General features: G+C 28.3%; 1 protein-coding gene across 1 annotated transcript; it reads right to left on the bottom strand.

Moving 5' to 3' along the window:
- Positions 1–348: 348 nt before the first annotated feature.
- On the bottom strand, positions 349–20,751 carry LOC136976386 (protein O-linked-mannose beta-1,4-N-acetylglucosaminyltransferase 2-like). Its single transcript, XM_067271638.1, has 8 exons — positions 20,612–20,751; positions 16,027–16,562; positions 11,500–11,562; positions 7,690–7,779; positions 6,487–6,611; positions 6,299–6,404; positions 6,104–6,214; positions 349–3,669 (listed from the first exon to the last, which is right to left on the bottom strand). The coding sequence occupies exons 2-8, from the start codon at positions 16,531–16,533 to the stop codon at positions 3,454–3,456; spliced, it is 1,218 nt and encodes a 405-aa protein (XP_067127739.1). The 5' UTR covers positions 16,534–16,562; positions 20,612–20,751; the 3' UTR covers positions 349–3,453.
- Between the last annotated feature and the right edge of the window lie 1,181 nt (positions 20,752–21,932).

Raw genomic sequence — 21,932 nt, 5'->3', positions numbered from 1 at the left:
TTTTTTTTAATTCATATTTTTTTTTATAAACTAGGCAATATTTTCTTTTTCTAATTTGACTGTGTTGAATAACTCCAATTATTCAGGAAACGTTGAGTGTGAACAACTACTAGACACATGATTGTTTTTACACTAGGAAATTCTACACTGAATGTGAAAAAAATATTCTAGGCTTGTCAATATATGGCACTGGTTGTCGGACAAGTTTGAAGTTTTCCCGTAAATATACAATCACACTACAAGAACATAGTCATATTATTTATATATATTTATGTAAAATCCACATGCATCACAATACTTAGGAGCATACTCATCACGGAGTTAATGAAAAAATTAATAAACCTACTATTTGATTTTAAAAAGCATAACAGTTTATTACCAAAATAATAATTGTTACAAAAAGAATTTGCAAAACAGAATAAATGTGCATACATTGTTTAAAATAATGTTGATGTAATATACTGTTCCAAACAAAAGCACAACCAAGACAATTGGAATGTTGACATCACAATTTATATTTGTATAGAATATGCATATATATATATAGAAACATACACAATCTTTGAAAGAACCATAACTAGAGATTTTCTCTCTAAGAAAGAAAAATTTGTATTTTGAGGCCAAAAATATAAAATTTGATTTAACATTTCTTTGATCATTTAGTAACACTATTCAACTAACATCCAGTGCATTTAAAACTAACAAAGTGTGAGGTAGATATTTTTAAATACGGCACAAAGGAAATTTTTAGATTATTTTTGATTTAGAAATCTAACCGACATAAATTGGCAATAAAGAACTTAATCTATGAAAAATTATTTCTATTTTTATATATTGTTCAGTTTAAGTTAGCGAACATTTATTGAAGTATAAGAAAATTTACTCAAAGCTATAACATACAAAACTAGATATTTAGAAGTATAAAATAAAAATAAATTTTGATTCTATAATATAAATTTACATATTAAACATCAGAGTATAAAATTCAGTTTTTAAAGGAATATAAAACAAAATGAATATATAATTATATAACCATGAATAACCTTAAAAAAATATATGTATATAGTTTCTAAATTAATGATGTAATTTGAAGTAATAAAGTAAATTCTGAAATATTGTATAAAAATATACATCATCTCAGAAAAATAACAGATAAAAAAAAGATCTACTTCAATACAAAATATACCATTATCAAATAACCTATATACAATACATAAAGGACTAAGAGAAGATGCTCCACACGGACGTATTAACATTTCCTGACGAGAGTACACGATCACAATAGAACAACGTTTTCCTATTTCTATTAAACATGGACTCGAATATAAAAAGGAATTAAGTACATTGCATATTACTGAAGCTAATTTGTTTCTAAAAATTTAGTTTCTGTATAATCATTGTCATCATATATAAGTCAACCATATTTAACCTCATTATTTAATAAATTAAGGATAAACATTGTCAAATTTATAGATAAATATGAAAAACTTAGAGTATAAAGATAAGCAGTTCAAAGATGTCATATAATTATATATAAAATATTTGTTTTATATAAATTTTATATACAAGATGATATAACTAAATCAAGTTGTAGAGCTTGAGTCAATGAAGTTGTAGTTTGGAATACTGACGAGTGTCAAGTTTGGACTGACACTTTTAATATTCCAACAATTTTGTATATGAAATTACTTTTTTTATATATATTCTAGACATTTAATTATTCATTATTACTTCTTGTACTTGTGAACTTGTGTAATTTTTTTCCCTCTGATTTGAAATCAGAATATCCACTCTAATTTAATTGTAATTTATAAACATCTCAAAATTATACAAACATTTATAAACAGAACTGGAAATCACTATTTGTAATGCAGTCACTTTATTGAGATATTAATTATATTCTTTTTTATAATTACAACACACTTTGCTAAGAATATTTGTTCAGAAATTAAGTTTTCCCTTTTCGCAAATTTTAACCTAATCTATATTATTAGAAAATTTTAAGTATGGTTTTCAAGAAAAATGAATTCTCAAAGGACTAAACTAAATCATTCACTACTTGATTGAAGATGCAAGAATTAATAAAATTGTTCACTGCAGTTCATAAAATTGAGATTTTCAATTTAAATTTTTTTCATCACCATCAATATTACAATTATAAAATAAATTCTTGAAAAAACAAAATAATCATTCAATATATTGTTAATCGAATTAATATGTCATTTACAAGAAAATCAAATGAATACTAAGCATTAATATCTCTAAATATTTTTTTATAGTAGATTTTTGGTTTTTCTTATTACGAAAATGAAACTTAGTAATTAATTAGTGAATAGTTAAATTATCCAAAAGTATTATGGAATAGATACTTTAAATAAAGCAAATCCGTCACACACTAAAGACACATCTATTTTCTCTTATTTGTTAATACACAATTATTATAAGATTCAAATTTGTGAGATAATTTGCTTTACTCAAAGTATATTATTCCATTAATTATCCGGATTTGAACATTAAAGCTTCTCCAATGTACAACAATTACATAGCAAATTAATAATAAATCTTTCAAATGCAATGATAAAGCATACACATCAGTAAATTTCATATTGTCACAACAGTTTTTCAATTAAAATGACAATCAATTATTTTCAAATATCAATACAATTCAATACTCTAATCCTAAATTACTTTGTATATCTTCTAAATTTCAAATAAAACAGATATATCTGTTTATAAAAATGTATTAAAAAAAGAAATCAACATTTATATCAAATTAGCTTCATTTAAAATATAAAATATTTAGCTGCATTAAAAATGTTCTATGACTCAAAATTGTGTAGAAATAATAGTGTTAAATATCACAATTCTAGGAATGTAAAACGTAACAAATTCCTGTTAAAAAGTTTGCAAATGAGTCATTCTTATTGGATTATTAGAAATGTGAAAACCATTACAAAAATTAATTAAACAGTTTTTGGAAAGTTAGGAATCATCATATTAAAAGCAAATATCCTATTATTTACAAGAGAAAATTTATCAAACACTTTCAATAAAATAATCTTTTTGAAATGTAATTATTTAGTAATTAATAGATTCAAATATACTAAACAACAAATTGGTACCACTTCATCGAATTTAAAATTTTTTCTTTAACAAATATTAGCAACAATCTTTTGAGTAATATTATTGACAAAAACTTTCTGAAGTTAAACATTTATGATCTAAACTATTAAACTTTTTTAAATATAAATTTGTAGCTATAATTTTTAAAGTACAGTGAAATATTAAAAAACAAAAACAACTACATTAAAGTGTTTTAAAATTTTCAATCATTATATATAAACTATAGTAATGTTTACAACTTTCACAATTATAGTATATTATATACAAAACCACATCACAGATCAAGCAAACCTTAATTTTTTTTTCCTTTTTTGTTTAAACAAACCAATTTCACTCAATGAATTTCTGATTCAGAAAATTCCGCTGTAACTCTAATGCCTTCTTGATGATTTTTATAAATTCCTGTTTGTGTACTATAGTGTCGGAGCCGTTATTAAAAGGATCGGATTTAGTGGGAGAATTAAGTTCCGAATGAGTATTGTCCCACTGAAGATATGGTCCTCTAGCTTTCAGCAGAGTTGCAAATTCATCAACATTTAATTGGGCCTAGAAATTCACAAATAAAATTTATATTTATCATGTATGACTTTACAATAATTAACAGAAAATCAGAACATTTTTGTAATTTGGTATTTAATTAATATTACAAGTTACAGAAACCAAACTATCTTATTAATAATACCATGATAACTACCAAATTAGCATATTTAGGATGAATTGTTAATTATCATCATATAGTGAAGCTCTGTGCCATAAAAATAAAATGAGATGAGCAATTATTTATTGTGACTGTCACAATGCCAGGCTGCAATTTTTAATTTATTTCGTTTAAAATATATGCTCTCCACCTCAAATTATTAGTAATGTCTTGCCCCTGTACAGTACATCATACTTTTCCTTTAACAATACAGTTGTGCCAGTTATCTATCTAACACCCCGAAAGGTGTTAGATAGATGACTGCCACGACTTTTGTTTCCATTCAAACAAATTTTTGAATTGAGATAACCTAACTTTCGGTTTGTACCATAAGTTCGTATATATAAAAATAATTTTCACTCAAACCTACTAACTGGAGTAAAAAATTGTTCTAATAATGCAAACGTTTTTGATGCCCCTTCTGGGCTCTTCTTCAGGCATTCCACTAAAACCATTGTAAGCTGTTTCTTCACTTTCAAAATTTTTTCAAAGGCATTCGATTTACGCATTCCTAATATGCGTGCACTTCAAATCCAATGTAACATCATAAACTACCATAATATTCAAAATGAAAATCGTTTATAATTAAAACGATTGTAAACGTGAATAAATAAATAAATTTAAATGCTATCATCCATTAGGAATTGCCATGCTGTAGAAAGTGACATTTCTTCCTTATAATTAATACTTTTGCATTCGCACTCCTCCTTAAATATTTCCATAGCTTCTAATATTTGAGGTGATCTTGATGTGGGGTGGTGAGAACGATACATGCCCTGTCAAATTCTGCCGTAATGAGGTCGGACTGAGTTCAACGATACCTACTTTTGGACTGGAGATGAAAAATAAGAAAGTTTATAGATTACCAGGAGTCTATAAAGTCCCTATAAAAGATGGCAGGCTTGATAAGGAAATGGTTTATGTGGGCGCAACCAAGAGGTCTTTAGAGGTACGATTGAAGGAACATAAATTGGACATATCATGAAATAGATACACGACAGTCCTTTCGATTTATGCATCAGATTCTGACATTACGGCAGAATTTGACAGGGCATGCATCGTTCTCACCACCCCACATCAAGATCACCTCAAAATATTAGAAGCTATGGAAATATTTAAGGAGGAGTGCAAATGCAAAAGCACTAATTATAAGGAAGAAATGTCACTTTCTACAGCATGGCAATTCCTAATGAATGATAGCATTTAAATTTATTTATTTATTCACGTTTATAATCATTTGAATTATAAACGATTTTCATTTCAAATATTATAGTAGTTTATGATGTTACGTTGGATTTGAAGTGCGCGCGCATTAGGAATGCATAAATCGAATGCCTTTGAAAAAAAATTCGAAAGTGAAGAACCAGCTTACAATGGTTTTAGTGGAATGCCTGAAGAAGAGCCCAGAAGGGGCATCAAAAACGTTCGCATTATTAGAACAATTTTTTACTCCGGTTAGTAGGTTTGAGTGAAAGTTATTTTTATATATCATCCCGGTGTAGTAAGAAGTTAAGAAAGTTAAGTTCGTATATAGTTAACTGGGGCTCCAGCAAGGTTTCCATATCTGGTCTTGGATTTCATCTATCTAACTCTGTTCTCAAAATTAAGGAAGGACAGATGGACAAACAGACAACAGTGGAAATTTATAGATCTACAATTTTTTCAAATTGCAGCCCAATGAGTGCAAATATATAAATTAAGTATATGCTATAAAATACAAGGTACAAACTAGTAATCAAAAATCATTCTTTTCAATAAGTGGAATTAAATTACAGTTTTGCATTTGATAAAATATAATAGAATAATAATAATCCTCAGAAACTAGTGTATGAATAAATGAAAATAGTTCTAGCCTCTTCCAGCAGAAATATTTTGTTAATCAAATGTTTTCAGCTGACTGGGCAGCCATCCTCAGAATCAAACTAATAACAGACTGGAATGTGAAACTCATACAATTTTCAAATTACAAAGTTTCAGAATGTCTTCAGAAATAAAGCAAGAATAGATAAATGAAATATATATTTTAATTAAAAATTCTGGTAGAAATATTTTTTCAGTCACAGAAAAATCTCTTCCTAAACTGTAAAACTGCTCAATAATTTACACAACAAAATTATATTTCTTCTTTTTGCTTCAAATTCTTGAAAATATTAAGACTAATTTATGAAATTATTTTGCACTGTATTAGTACTCAAAACTATTAAAATAGTACTAAAGATTAAAAAAATGTACTCCCTTTTTTTAAAAACTTTCAGATTTACATATAAAATAATTTCAACTTACTTTATATGGAACAAGTTGCACTGCAACACTGCTTTCAGGTAAATAAAGTGCATTTGTCAAGCCAGCACCATTTATTCCAACCAGAACACTATATTCCTGAACTTTCTGAACCTGGAATAGATATTTTTTATATACTTAATCATTTTGAATTCCAATACAAATCAATTCTCATTTTTAAATTAATTAAAAACTAACTTGTTGTTTAAAAGAAAGTTCACTAAAATCAATAATCTCTACTACAGCAAATGATTCAATGCTTTTACTCAATTCATCTTCATTCAGAATTTTTCTTCTGCCTTCCCTAGAATTTATATTAAATTTTATCAAAAATAACCTTATATAAAATCTTATATCATTACTATAAAATAAAAATTTATTCCTACCTATGAATAAGAGCAACTTTTGGTTTGTGAGCATCAATTTTAATCTTTTCTATTTGTAAAGTCTTCTTTACAAAATTTATAAAAGCTTTTATCAAAGAAGGATCAGAATACTTAACTCTTGGAGTCTGAAAAGATATTTATTAATGTTGCAATGAATAGTATATTCGGCCTCAGGCCAAATACCGAATATTCGGCCAAACTGTTTGGCTTGATTAATGCAGGTATGAAAATTGGCGTGCAAACCGCATTATGGCAAAGACCCTGTTCTCTATTGGCCCGCTGTCACTATGCTTTGCCAATCGCATTAATTCTTGACAGTTGTAGCAGACAGAGAGGAGCATCATGGCAGTATGTGATAAGTGATGATATCAAATGTGGATAACAATGAAATGACCTACACGTGTAAATAACAGAAAAAGAACAGAGAAGGACCGTGAAGTGAAAATGTGAAAATAAATATGAAATTGAGTTGATAACATAATAGAACAAGTCGAGGCAGCTTATTGGCACGAAATTTGTGGCTGTCAATACAAAATAATTGTTCTCATAGACTTCGGAAAGCTAAATGCTTGTAATGAAAGTCACTTAGCATGCACGAGCAAAAGCCTGGGGCCATTCAGGCTACCAAGCTGTCTCGAATCTGTGAAATCATAACTAACTTATACCAATGTCCTATCTGTCTCTTTTTTCTGTTATCACCAAGTACGTAATTGTAAAATGGGAAATCTACGACGGAAAAGTGATGAATTGAAAGTATCATGCGCACACATTATGATGTGTGCATAAGCATGTGTGGACTAGAGCAATAGAGGAAAGAGAAAGGGAAGAGCAAAGACGAGTGCTTAAAAAGAAGGATAGGCAGGGTCAGACCCTCAGATGTGCGACGATTCTCAAACAAATAGCTGTGTACGTGTGCTGATCTTTGTAATTATAAATTGTGAATACATGTGACCAATATTATTTTGTTTTTTATTTTGTACAGGTTATAAGTTATAAAAAAATATAAACAAACAACACTAACCCGATAACATTAAATCTAAATACCAAAATGATTAATTTACTGTGTTTTTGTTATTTCTTACTCCTGTTTTTAGGTATTCGGTATTTGGCGGAATAGTGATTAAATATTTGTTGCATAACTAATATTTATATATTTTAATTTTAAAACACAAAAATCAAAGACTGCTTAACTGAGAAACTTACACCAAAATAGGCTCTTTCAAAACACATTGTTTTATTTATTGCAGCAAGTCTCTTATCCAATGGTAATAATCTGTGAGATCCAGCAATTGTCTGTAAAATTTTAAACTTTGTATTAAAAAAAGCTCTTAGTAAATCAAATAAATTGTCTTTATGATAGATACATTAGTTAGATCTAAGTTTTAACCTAAATTTTTTATCTAAATTTCTGAATGAACTTAAAATACTATAGTAAAATAAAAAAATAAATTTATCATACATAAAACAGTTTGCAATTTTATCTAATTTAATTTATTAAATTAGTCCTGATGATCAACTGCACTCTACATTGTTGTACCTGATTCATTTTGCATCATCTGCTATAGAAATGAATCTTTCCTCATCTTATCTTAGTGAATTGCTGATGGAAATGTGTTCTAGAAAATTTGCTTTAGTCAATCTGCATGGAATCCAAACAAATATTGAGCTTGCTAACATGGGCAAATATAAAAAAAGGATATGCCAAAAATGCTTATTTTGTTTATCCATCTTTCGATTCATCTTAAATGCACAAAACAACCAATTTTTATGGTTTAAAAAAATAATAATAAATGTTGAAATATCAATTTCGAATGATTGTATGCTTTCAAAATTTGAACACAGACATTTGTTGCTTTTCATAATATCTACCATCATCTATCAACAAAAACTGCATGGACTTATTGACCAATCCAACATATAATATAATCTTAGTTCTCATAATGGTTATTATTTCTATTTATGAAATATTTAAATTATTACTTAATTTATATTAAATTATCATCATCAGAACTATCATTAGTAATAATGATATGGTGTCTTCACAGGTAAGAATTTTAATGGTGTCACCATGGATGAAGAAACTTTTGTGCTCTAATAAATCAGAACTATATCAACAGTATAACTGCTGGAAAGATTATCCAAATCAGTTGGTTCATAGGTTAGATTCCAGCTAAAAGCTCATACTGATACTCCAGTGCAGTGTGTACTTTTAGTCTGGACTGGCTCCTTGTATACATTGAAAATTTTAAAATGCTGAAAGACTTAGGGGGACATGTGACTAGAACAAAAACAACCATGCTGTTGATAAATGATTCAAACATTTAAATTAGTTTGTCTTAATACTATTATATGTAACAAACAAAAAGAGAAAGAGTAAGAAGTTATTAGAGATTACATTCATTTTTTAGGCAATGTGAAACATAAGTACTTTGTCACCATTCACCATAGTGAAACATTGCTTTTAAGCAAAAGCAATATTTCAATTCTGGTGAAAAATATCACAGATGAATTATGATAGTGTTAATATTCTTTAATTTATAAAGCTCTATCCTAACTAATAAAAATACATGGAAAAAAAATAACTATTATGTACATTTATGTATCAACTGATATAAAAATAAATGTAATTATAAACTTTTTATTATAAAAAAATTGCAATGAGGTGTTAATGAAAATTTCTATACATAGAGAATCTTTTATATTTAGTGACTTCAATGAAAGAGTAGCATATTCTGAGAATAGTTAGTCCCTAATTTATGTAAGCCAGATTTACATAACTTCAGTGATACAAGTTTTTTGACACAATCATAAAGACTGTATAATGTTATGATAATGTGACCAATTTTAATATAAAGCATTCAATTTGAATTAGAAAATTAAAATAGTAAGCGTGTATAAAAATAGCCAAACATTCTGATTTTACACACCACATTGACTATTTCTTCATTGTCTACAGATATCTATTATAAGAATTAAAAACATTAACTAATTTTCTCCTTTCTTCTGAAAATGTTATATGGTTGTTTTTACTTTTGGCACATTGTAGATATAGTAGTAATCTTGTGTATATTGGGGACACATTATGAGGATAGACTATAAAGAGAATAGTAAAGAATTACTGAAACTTTGCAAAAGTTTAGAATGAAAATAAATAATACAATTTTTCAGCATAAATATACACACACACATAAGGATATGGAAAACAAGGAATCTGAAATCAATTATTGATTTTACGATATCAAAACAATATAATATTGTTATATATGTAATATTAATATATGTATATATGGAAGAAGCAAACTGCAGATCTGATCATTATACCTGCCCTTGATGCTCTTGAAAGAAACTAAATTGCTTTTTCCAAAGACATTAAACAAACAAGTAAAACTCAAAAGTAATACAGAACAGTGAATAGCTGAAAGTGAACAATTTTAATGTAGATCAATAATAAGTCTTGCAAACTGGTGTATTGAATACATGAAAACTTGTAAAAGGTTACTGACACCATGTCTTTATTACTGTATTTCACTCATCATGGAGTATTTTTGCTTCATTTTTGTTTGCTATATTTTTATTTCACTTTGCTTGTCTATTCTAACTTCATTTCTTAAGCTGTTCTAGAACTTTGTAACTTTTAAATGTTAAAAATTTGTATGAATTCTATACTCCAAATTCAAATTCATTATTGATTCAATCCTAACAATGGCTGCCCAGTCAACAAAATAACATTTGACAAATCAAATATTTCTTTTGGAAGAGCTAGAATTATTTCATTTCATGTAGATTATTTTATATTGAAAATAATATTTACACCATAAAAAGATTAGATAATGAACTAGATAAAAAAACTACAAGAAAAATGCCATTGATATTTAAAACTATCTGACAAGGGGTTAAGAAAATATCTTGAGTAGAGATGAAAGAAACAGTGGAATATGATTAGACAGACAGACAAAGCTGAGGAAAAAAGAGAAGCATACTTACAAGTAAGAATTGCACAAATAATACAATGATAGAAAAAATTATATAAATGAAGTTGGAGTTATGGGATAGAACATGTGCAGAGATAAAAATAATAATTTCAAGAATATAAAAGATTACTGAAGCAAGGAGGAAAAAAAAAAATCTAAGAAAACAGAAAATTAAAATAAATCAGAGATGTAGAGAAATGGTGCAATTATTATGAAAATTTGTTAAATGACAGAAAAAAGAATTTAAAGAAATAGGAATATGGATAGAAGGGAAATGAGTGTGTATAGGAAATAAAAGTGTATTTCTTAGACTAGAAGAAATAAAAATCATCTTAATGCAAGCAAAAAAGAAAAAAAGCAATCATCTAGCTGCAGAAGGATGACAGCACAACTGTCAAAATATGGCAAAGATAAGTAAATAACTTTTAAAGCAATAAAATTATTTTAATAAAATTTGAAAAAGTGAAAAAAAATTCCAAGGTATACATTACATCAAATTTTGAGTAGGGTAATAGAGGAATGTCCACCAGTGGCCGAGCGGTTCTGTCGCTAAACGCTGAGAGTTCGGTCGTGGGTTCGCGCTGCGCTCGGACGAGCTGGCCACTTGGAGTTTTCCGGGTTTTCTCCACGTTTGTAACACCTGAATAGGGGCCAGTTTCCCTTACAACCTCCCGGAAGGCATTTCCTCTCGCATAACATTGCGCACCAGAGAAGGCAATGGGGAACCACTCTGGTTGTAACTTTCCCCAAAATACACATTGGTCCCTTACTAACAACTTATTAACCTGCGCCAGGTGCTCACCGACGTCAGGTTTTCTGATATGGCACGCAGAGAGAGAATAGAGGAAACTGTAATAATTATGAAGGGATGTGTATCTTAAATTCAATTAGCAAATTATTTAAGAAAATAAAAAGAATTGAAGAGAAATAAAAACAAGTAAATCAATCTTGTATAGATAATATATTTACTTTAAAACAGATTACTAATGATAATTCTGATGAAAATAATGTTGAGTTATAAAAAAAAAATTTCAAAATTTACCATCAACATATCTAACCAATACATTTCTGATTTCATGAAAGCATCTGTATTCCAATCTACACCCTGAAAATTATAAAAACATGAATTAAATATTAAAAAAAATGTTATCTGAATAATGAACTCTATTATAAAGTATTGTAATCATTAAAATTTTTTAACCAATTGTCAATTCAATTACTTGATACAAATATTTTGTAGAAACATGAAATATATTAAATTAATTATTATGCATTCCTAAAGTTATATATATTTAAAGTTAATTATAATTTAACAAATATTTTTTAAGAAATTTATTTTGTGCAATTTCTTATTTAATTCCAAAGCAATAATTAAAAATTTTAATTTTATTTAATGTAGAATATTGTAATCTATATTATTCTTAAATTAAATCAATAAATAAAATAAGAATTTTCTAATTCAATATATCTAATCCAATATAATCTATTCTCATTCATTTAGAAAATGATTAACAACAAAATCAACCCAATCTAGACAAAACAAACCTTAAAATATATAAATTTTATATCCATTAAAAAAGTTAGGATTTTAATGAACATAGCATGTTGAAAATTATTCTAAAGACTAAAATAAAGAGTCCATTAAAAGGCAAGTTACGTCTTAATAATTTAGCTGATTAATGAATTCAGCATATTAATGAAACTTCTTTCAGTATTGCTGAATGCATTTCATTCAGAGGGGAAAATTTTTTTTCTTGGTTTCTTTTTTAGATGAAAACATTTGACACAGATTGTTTATGCTTTCAGTGCTAGCTGTCATTTATAATAAAGTAGAGAACCGCAAATCGGAATCAATTGGGGACTGGGGTTGTTCAGATTAGTGATTTGTTCCGATTACCGATTATGTACGAATAAATATATTAGCCTGTCCGATGTTCAAATTTTTCTCCGTTGCGTGTCGTTTCATGTTGAATTTTCGTCGATTTTAAGCCTAATGAAAATTTTTATAATAATAATCGAGGCTATCGTATCATTAAGAATTATTTTTTTATTTTGTACAAACAAAATAAATATATTGAAGAATATAAAAACATGAAAATTATACTTTAGAAGTAAATTTAGTATCAAAAATGTTCGATTCAGCACGACACAGTCCGACTGAAAATCGTTCCGATTACCGGCGATTCCGATTACTGGGGTTCCGATTAACGAGTCTCTACTGTATTGGTTTTTAAATAAATGTAGATTTATATTTAAAATATATAATAATTAATATGCTATAGTGACACAGAGCTGACTACAAGTGAGAACATACATATATATATATATATAAATCAATGAAACAAAATGTTTATGCATGTAATTTATATTGTTTTCAAAAATCTATTTATAAAAATAGATGTTTATAAATAAATTAATATAGGTAAAGCTATGCAATTTATAACATGTTACAAAATTCTATTATAACATCCTAAAAACAAAAGGAGAATTCCAAAATAACCAATAAAATACAAATGTATTCCTACATGTGAACAACCACAGAACTAATAATCCAAATTTATTAAAAACACCCAAAAATCCTGCAAACTACTACCATCCACGTGCTTCGTATAATGTCATAAGTTGTTCGAAAGCTCAGAATTTGAAAACCGTTGTATTCAATATTCACCTGACGATGGTAGCTTTATGCTATCGAAAGTGCTTGTGTACTACTGATTATTGTAATAACTAAATGGTGGTTAAAGACCACTAAAAAAAATTTGTTTTCAGTGGTCTTTAGCCACCACATTCAAACCATTACAACTTCCAAATTGGTCAGTGGTGCATATGGCATAGGCTGCTTTGTGATGTCACTTTTTTTGTATCTCAAATAAGACCCTCTAAGCATGTGCATGGGAATTGCTGTCTAACTCTTTAAACATGAAATCAGCTTAATCCATTTGAGACTAAATCAGCTAAGGGAAAGTTGTTTGACTGGTTTTGCTATATAAGGTATCCCTAAAGTCTGGACAGATAGAAAATCTCATTAGCTATAATTTTTCCTTCCACAGCTTAAGTATGGCTTTGTGGAAAGAAGAAAGAATTGAACTGGTGCACAGTGGACGTGAAGGATAGTCATATCCATTGAAGGATGTATAAGTTTTGCTTGGTTGATGTGTGTGAATACATCCACTCTCCAATGCAAGGGTGGCTAAATCATTGTGGCTTCCCTGTTGCTCTTAATGAAGTTATGTCCTTCTTTAGGTATTGGCATAACAGGCTCATGTTAGCACCAATATATTATAAGCATTTGCCAATTCTACTGTCTTGTGACTGGTATGGAGTACACACCTAGTAGAGAGCTTCTGTTGTTGGTGTCTTTGTTGTTTCTAAGTGGTGTGTAGATTTTAGGGGTTCTCCTGAAGGCTAAGGATATATCTGATTCTGGTAATTTTACTGTGGGTGTGTTCCATCTGTGTTGTTAGTATTGAGTTAATCTCTGTTGTATTCTTTTGTTAGTCTTTGTTTTATTGGTTCTATGAGTGTGGTCTGTTGGAATCCTAAATATTTGTAGACTTCACTCTCATTCATAGATTCATAACTTCTCCATTTCTGAATATAAAATTATCTTTTTTCAGAATTACTTTTTCTACATGAAGTGTTCTGCATTTGTCTAGAGCAAACTCCACTTGAATGACAATGGAATAAGTGTGTATAACTTATAATAGGTAATGTAGCTGTGCTTGTGTAGAGACAGTGTATTTGGGAATATGGAGTCATATTCTATATTCCAAATACATAAGTAAAGTAACAAGACCTCTCACTGTTTAAATTTATTCAACTAATAGTATACTCATAAACAATAGTATGGTCTTGCTATAGATTAGTTCTCAACATATTTTGTTCAATGGTACATGAAGGCATCTATGCCAGCATAGAAGTCAGTGTCAAGCACCAAAAACCGTGACATGACAGCTTGCATAACTTTTGCATTGATTATGAAATTGTCTGTCACCCAGATGTCTCTTCAATGGTTTGAACAGATGAAAATCAGAGCTGTGGGAAACATGGCTCAGTACCGCCCTCTGGTAGCACCATTGGCCAAGTGTGGCCTGCATTGTCATGCAGCAACACGATGCCTGTTTGTAGCAACCCAAGTCATTTTCAACAAATTGCATCCAGCAACTGCTTCAATGTGTCACAATAGCAGGCATTATTTGCTTTATCAAATGATCAGAAATGAAAGGAAAAAAAAATTAATAATCTTTAAGAAATTATTTCATAAAGAAATAGATAATTTCTTTTTATTTTACCAATGAGATAATACAGAACCTCGCTAACATGGATGTCAAGAGTATGTGATACGTAATATTTAGTGTAAAGTCATAAAAATGTTGACTGTAATGGTATTTTTAACTGTGAATATAGTTTAAACTGTAAAAAGGTATTTTAAGAGTAAAATATTTTTAACTGTAAATAAGTGATTTTAAACAAGACGTATGCATGTTAACACCACCTTACAGGATATCCCGGATGTAATGGTATGGTACGTTGTAACCTATTATAATACAAAACAATTTGTAGTATGAGAAATTCATGTTTATGCTTTATTATGTAGCCAACAGAAGAGGGGCTTATGCCTGAAAAGCATCTTGGCCAAAAAGATATTCCCAAATAATGATTGATGTCAGAAATGCCCAGTGTCTGTATAGCCACCTAGTCGTGACAGTAAAAACAGATAAAAGAAGACACAGTTTCAGAATACACAATAAAACTTAATATTTTGAGAATTTTATATAAAACTAGTGGGTGGGCCTGGCATTGCTCGGGCAAAATTAACGATAGTGAAGATTAAGATTATAACATTATAGTCAACCTTACCTGTTTTCACAGAATGCAAGAATTGGGATCCCCTGTTTCCAGACTAATTAGAGAAGTTTTAGATGGGTCTAAAAATATGTTTGATTTCCTGCAAAAACGAAAAAAACTGCATCTGCGTCTTGCACGTCGCTTTCTCTTAACAATTCCATTGTTACGTAACACTTCCATTGTTGATGAAAGTGTTAAGCCTTATTCCTGCCCCTCTCCCCCATGGGGAGGAATTTCGAAAAATCCCTTTTTAGTGTGCGTTCTCGTGACGTACCCTAACTGTGTACCAAATTTCAACTTTCAACTCCTAACCATTTGGGCTCTGCGCTGATTATTATTATTATTATTATTATTATTATTATCATCATCATCATCAACTCATCTTGATTATATATATATAGATTATAAAAATGTAATCTTAACATAAAACATAATAATAGTTTCAGGCAAATCTTAAAATCTGTAATAAGTTTCATTTATCTCATATTATTTTTTTCTAAATGATAATGTATCTTTTAGACTATATTTACATAATTAAACCACCATATAATAAAATTAAAAAACTATCATCTAATTCTTGGATAAGCTATTTTCTACTTTAAATAAATTTTATTAAAATAATTGAAAAAATTGAGAGAAAATAAAGATAAGGCCCCAAAATTGCATGAACATAATCTTTATTGTACTTTTATCTAAATTTTATAGTTAAATTTTAACTTACCTCGCCCCGTTTTATCTCAACTGCTGGTAACAAAACTGTTTCTTTCGGAAGAGAAGTCTGTTGATAATATAATGCAGAGTAAAGTGGAATCAATGTATCATAATGAAGATGAAAATAATTGCTGCCATGATAATAATAAACAGTGAAAAAGTGTCCTCTTGGAAATACTTGATCACAGATTAAATTATCTGAATCAATTTGCTTCGGTTGAAAACTCCAAATATCTTGAATTTTAAAACATTTATCCAAATCTTTCATACTTTCTTTATTGATAGTTATTGTTTTGTTACTAACTTGAAACTTAATATTGGTGATAACACAGTAATTTGCAGGCCAATGTCCAGGAAGACTAATTATTTCTGACCTTTTACACGACTGATTGTTGGAAGAATTACTGGAACAGAGAAATGCACACTGCATAATTTGAGTACAGAAGTTTAATATGCACAACCAAAATAGTTTGTCCAAACTGCATCTAGCCATGATCAATGAATGTATTCCTTTCATTTAAGTCATAACTTCATGCATATCATGACCTAAATAAAAATAAAACAATCAAAATTTAATACTAATTGTTTGTAAAGAAATAAAATTCAGATTACACTGTTTTTCTTCATTTGTATTCAATTATTATATTAAAAAATCATAATTTAATTTAGATTTAATATTGTTTTCTTTTAATAAATTTTTTTACTAAATATTTTGATAAATTTACTTTTATTTGTCAATTTGAAAAGCAAATAAATATATTTAATTTATTTCAAAGATAATATAATCATATAATTAATAAATTATAATATATCATATCATATATGTAATAAATAAATATTTAGTTATCATAAAATTCCTAAAGTTATAATTCATTTAATCTTATATGTTCCTCATAACAATTCACTATAGTAAAATTATATTAAAATCCACTTATTGTAGTTGCTTTAAGACTCACTTATAGTGATAACATTATGCAAGGCAAGTAAATAAGACTATAATCAATAAAAATGCTAGTTTTATTGAGTCATATTACAAAGACAAGTTATTTTTTAATAGCAACTCATCTAGTATATAACTGAAGTAAAAAAAAATTGCCAGCAATTTAAACTATTGTCTGCAAGCAAGTAATGATTAAAAACTTAACATTCAACATTTAAATTGACTGATAACAACAACTGATAAATGTATCTTCTTATCAACCACATGTTGAGGCTGAGAGTGTGAAAAGATAGCTTAAAGATGTACATTAAAAAGTTTGACACTTTTTTCATTAATTAATTACAGTCAATACTTCTGAAAACAGAACAAACATTTCCAAATTTTTTTATTTATTTATTTTTATAATAGTATAATTCTATATCAGAATTATTGTTTAACGTTTTTAATATTGGAATATAGATATCTTAAAATATATGGCTTTATCGTTACAATATTCTTATATTTTTTGTTTGTATTACCAAATGATGTTAATTTAATATTGCCTTTATATTTACAATTTATAAATATTTATAAACATTTTATTACTTCTTTTAATAAGATTATTATTCTCTTACAAAAGGGGGGAAAAAAAATTATATACTTTGCCTTCACATTACTGTATCTAAACATTTTTGAACAAATAATGCATTCATTAAAAAATCATGAATTTTTTCAGTACATATCAATAAATTATAATGCAGCTTAACAAAATGATAGCAATAGAGACTACTGTGATTCTAAATAATAAAGGATGTTTTGAAAATATAAACTGATCTAAGAATTATCAATTGAAAATGATGACAACTGTATACTGTTAAAGAAACTGAATTGCATTTATTACCCATTAAAAAAATTACTTTAGAAAAACTGGAAAAACAAGATGTAGATGGTTATCGCAGTCATTTGTAAACAACATAAATAATAATAATAATAATAATAATTTGTAGAAAAACATTCATTTATGAACTGTAAATTTGAAAACAATGTACTGTACCTTTAAAATTTTAATAAAATTTATGTTAACATCTAAGTTTATATTTTTTCATGATTTCAAATGAAAAAAAAATCATATAATAATATTTTTTTTTTATTTGCACACAATATAATCTGCTTATTGTAATAATGGATGTTATTAGTTACTGAATGTTACCAGAATTAGCAAAATAATGGTTAAAATAAATTTAAAACTTTGCTTACTGTAATTGTTTTGCTATAATTATTATTTTCAGGTAAATAAGCATTTTTAAACTGTATATTCACATTATCAACTTCAACACATGATTGATGAAGCTTAAGCATTATCAGTTTCAATCATTTTAATCATTATTTGCAATATAGTAGTTTAAATTGCTGGTATTTCTTTTCAATTATATGCTAATAGTTGTTAGTTGCAAAAATATAATAGTAATTCATTTAGTAACACATTTTTTAGTGGTTTTAACATTTCCTTTTAATGTCAGAATCAATAAAATGAGAATTTTTGCCAAATGTAGTCATTTTTACTTACCTGCATAATGTTATCAGTTACCAATTATCAGTGTAAGAGAGTTCCAATGTGATTACAATAAGCAGTTTTTAAAACTTGATATTAAAAAGAATTAATAATAATAAAAAAAGTCAATGAGAAAATTTTTAACAGATAATTAAAACAAAATGAATCACAGATTAGATGATAACAGTAAACAATCTGCAATTATGTAAATTACCTACTATTATGTTATTATAATAATTAATTACTTCTCAATTTTGATTATAATCATCGGCATTCTAATTGCTGTGAAAATTACTAAACATTAAATATTATGCTAATTTAATGTATATGTATACATACAAAGTATAAGTTTATTTAGTATCGCAGAAAAAAGTTAAATGTGGGAAAGTGTTATCTTGTAATCCACTTTTCTAAAAGTAACCATTGACATAATGCATGAGTCTATTAGGAAAAAACAAACTAGAAAAACATGGGAAAACATTATATATATGAAGGCTAAGTCAAGACACTATATATTATATCAAGAAAAGAAATAGTTTTTCATAGGATAAACAAAGATTCCAAGATCATTAACCTTAATTTAGTAGCTTGAATGTTTATAGATAAGAAATTGCACTTGTTAAATATAGTAAAACAATAGTAATATGTTATCAAGTTGAATGAAATGTCAAATGATTGCAAAAAAATTGCATTGAAATAATAAAGTAAATTATAAGATTATAAAGTGCATTGCACTCTTAAGATTTATATATTTAAAAATTTTAAAAATAATGTTAATTAGCCTGCAAAATAATTCTATAAATTATTAAAATTCCAGTAAAAAATATACACATTGCATTTTCTGAATATAAACAAATTTACAATAATAAAATAACAAAAATATATCTTTTGCATAATAGTAATAAATATCTATTATCAATTACCTTTCGATAACATTATAATCAAGATTTATAAATGTAATAAAAGATGCAAAAATCTAGATGATGATTTTTATTATTTGACTCGAAGTACAGAGTATTCAAGGCCCATCTGGTGATCCAAGACATCTTTCCCACAGACACATTCCACTCATTCATCATCTCATTTCCTTTTTTTTTTTTTTCTGTTTAACTGCCAATACCTTTCACAGGTAATTAAAACCTGGATATGCAGGAAGTGCATAACAAAGGGATGGTTTTTATCCGGGACAATAATTTCCTAAGGGCAATAGAGCAGAGAAGTAGAAAAAAAAATTCACTAGATGGAAAAAAACTATACAAACATGTTTTAGGAAGATAAGATAACATTTTATAGGTTGCACTGTTTGGCAATGATTCTGTTTAGGAAGTTAAAAAGCGCGGGGTAGCAGATGGTGTTTGCTACTCGACAATAGAAAAGCATTGACACCACCCGGACGAACGGTGGCAGGAAATAGTCAGAATCATTTTCACGCTCAACGACCATCTGCGCTCCTTTCCCACAGGGTCGCTGATCCTCACGTATAAAAACCAAATTTTCCCACCATCGTCTTCCCCACCCTCCAAATACACATTTACCTAAGCCGCACAATATCGGTCGCGTAAGCATTATGTTTCCTGTACAATCTGTCTCCACTTCCTCCAACAGTTCATACTCGGCTCTTTTTATGCAGAATACAAAACTATTACCACTCTACCTCGTTAATCGGGAATTAAGACATCTAAACCACGTGACTGCTCATTTTTTTCATCGATATCAGCCATTCACAACCTAACTTTTACTTAATTAAAAAATACTACCAGAACAGGATGCGAGAAAATTCAAATTAATATATTTTATTACAATCTTAAATTTATTATTATTTTTTTCTACCGCGATTACCGATGATATTTATAGAAATAAATGTACACGAATTAGCATCAATCAGAAACTGACGTGGTTGAAATGATCTGATTAAAGCTTTTCCCTGATTGGTAGATAATCGTGTTTACGTATATCATTTATACTCTAGTGGTTATATTAACGTCATTACTATTAAAAGCTCTTATAGAGAAGAGCGAAATTCTTCCGAAGTTACAGTTAAAACTAATAAAAATAAACCACGTTTTTAAAAGATCGTGCAAAAAACTGAGAAATAACGTTGAAATTAATTTTTAAATTACTTACTTATCTTGCAAAAACGTGGAATGCGGAACGATGATGAGAAAAACCAAGCATTTGGTACCGATCTACATCTTCACACTGACACTGCCACCGTCGAATCAGCTTGGTCACGTGATAAAAATGCTCCACAAGTTGCTGCCACCGAAGCGCCGCTTAAGGTTGCCACTAGTCGATAAATGTCAGTAAGGTGTCAGCCATAAAAAGTTAATTAACATCGTCAGAATCTGACTTTACCGATAACACCTTTTTTGAAATATAAATATTTATATTATTTAAAAATAATTATAAATTTATCATACAGACTGGGTTAAACGGCTATAAGTTATATCATTTTATTTATAGTTTATTAAATTGTTTTTTTTATGTATAAATTTTACCGCTTTAATAAAACGTTGATTAAATTAAATTTAAAATTAATTATATATATATAAATGCATAAATAAATTTGAATAATTTCTGTATTTTATGTAAATTTATTTTCAAATGTTTTAATATTCGAATATTAAATATATAAAAATAGTGGCAGCTAATCAAAATTTTGATATCAATATCGGGCTTGATATCGAGATTCCTTCGATGTTTTAAATAAATACCGAATATCGATATTGATATCATAGCAAATATCGATTTTACTTTGATGCATCGGCTATTGGCACAGCACTGTTGAACGCCCGTAGCCGGATGGCCGAGCGGTCAAGATGGCAGTCTACCGCTCTGGGGACCCGGGATCGCATCCGGACGGGTCAAAAACTCCCCAGGAAATTTTCGGGGATCCGTCCGGATATGTCGAGTCCCGTTCTTCACCACCCGGCCGCCCTATTGTGGGCTTGGCCGAACCCATAATGGGTTTGCTAAAAGAAGTCCTCTTAGTGCCCACAGAATGGAAAGAGTTTATAAAAAAGGTCCCCAGAGCGTAGGGTGACGCCTTAACCGCTCGACCACCAGGCCATTTAATTTTAATATACAGTAGACCTTCGATTTAATAGACCCCGATTTAACAGACAAAAAGGTAATAAGAAACTTTTTAAACCTTTATTCGAGAAGAGGCCCGTGCTAAATCGAGAGTCCACTGTGTTTAAAACTGGATATATCAAATATTTAACAATAAGCTAATTAATCTAAGGGCAGTAAGTTTAATAATGACGAAAGGTGTCGTAAAAGTTTATTTGTTTATTAAACGCATTACTGATAGAATTATTCTTAAATATTCGAATAAATTGTATATATAATAATTAGTTTAAGATGTTTATGAGTTATTTAAGTTATAACAGTTATTTTAAGGAAAACTTTCGTAAACTTCCTTCTTCGAACATTTTGAAAACAA

The sequence above is a fragment of the Centruroides vittatus genome, unplaced genomic scaffold, assembly GCF_030686945.1.
Source record: "Centruroides vittatus isolate TY-2023 unplaced genomic scaffold, ASM3068694v2 contig_400, whole genome shotgun sequence".
NCBI lineage: Eukaryota > Metazoa > Arthropoda > Arachnida > Scorpiones > Buthidae > Centruroides > Centruroides vittatus.
The sequence above is the reverse complement of the archived record's forward strand: the minus strand, read 5'-3'. Positions and strand labels throughout refer to the sequence as shown.

Bases quoted from the DNA above. Each gene is read 5' to 3' on its own strand.
- LOC136976386 (XM_067271638.1), bottom strand. From the start codon at position 16,533: ATGAAAGGAATACATTCATTGATCATGGCTAGATGCAGTTTGGACAAA. The intron at 11,563-16,026 runs GTAAGTTAAAAT...TATAATTTTCAG, and splicing joins TTGAGATAAAACGGGGCGAG to GGTGTAGATTGGAATACAGA. The intron at 3,670-6,103 runs GTAAGTTGAAAT...GTGAATTTCTAG, and splicing joins TGCAACTTGTTCCATATAAA to GCCCAATTAAATGTTGATGA.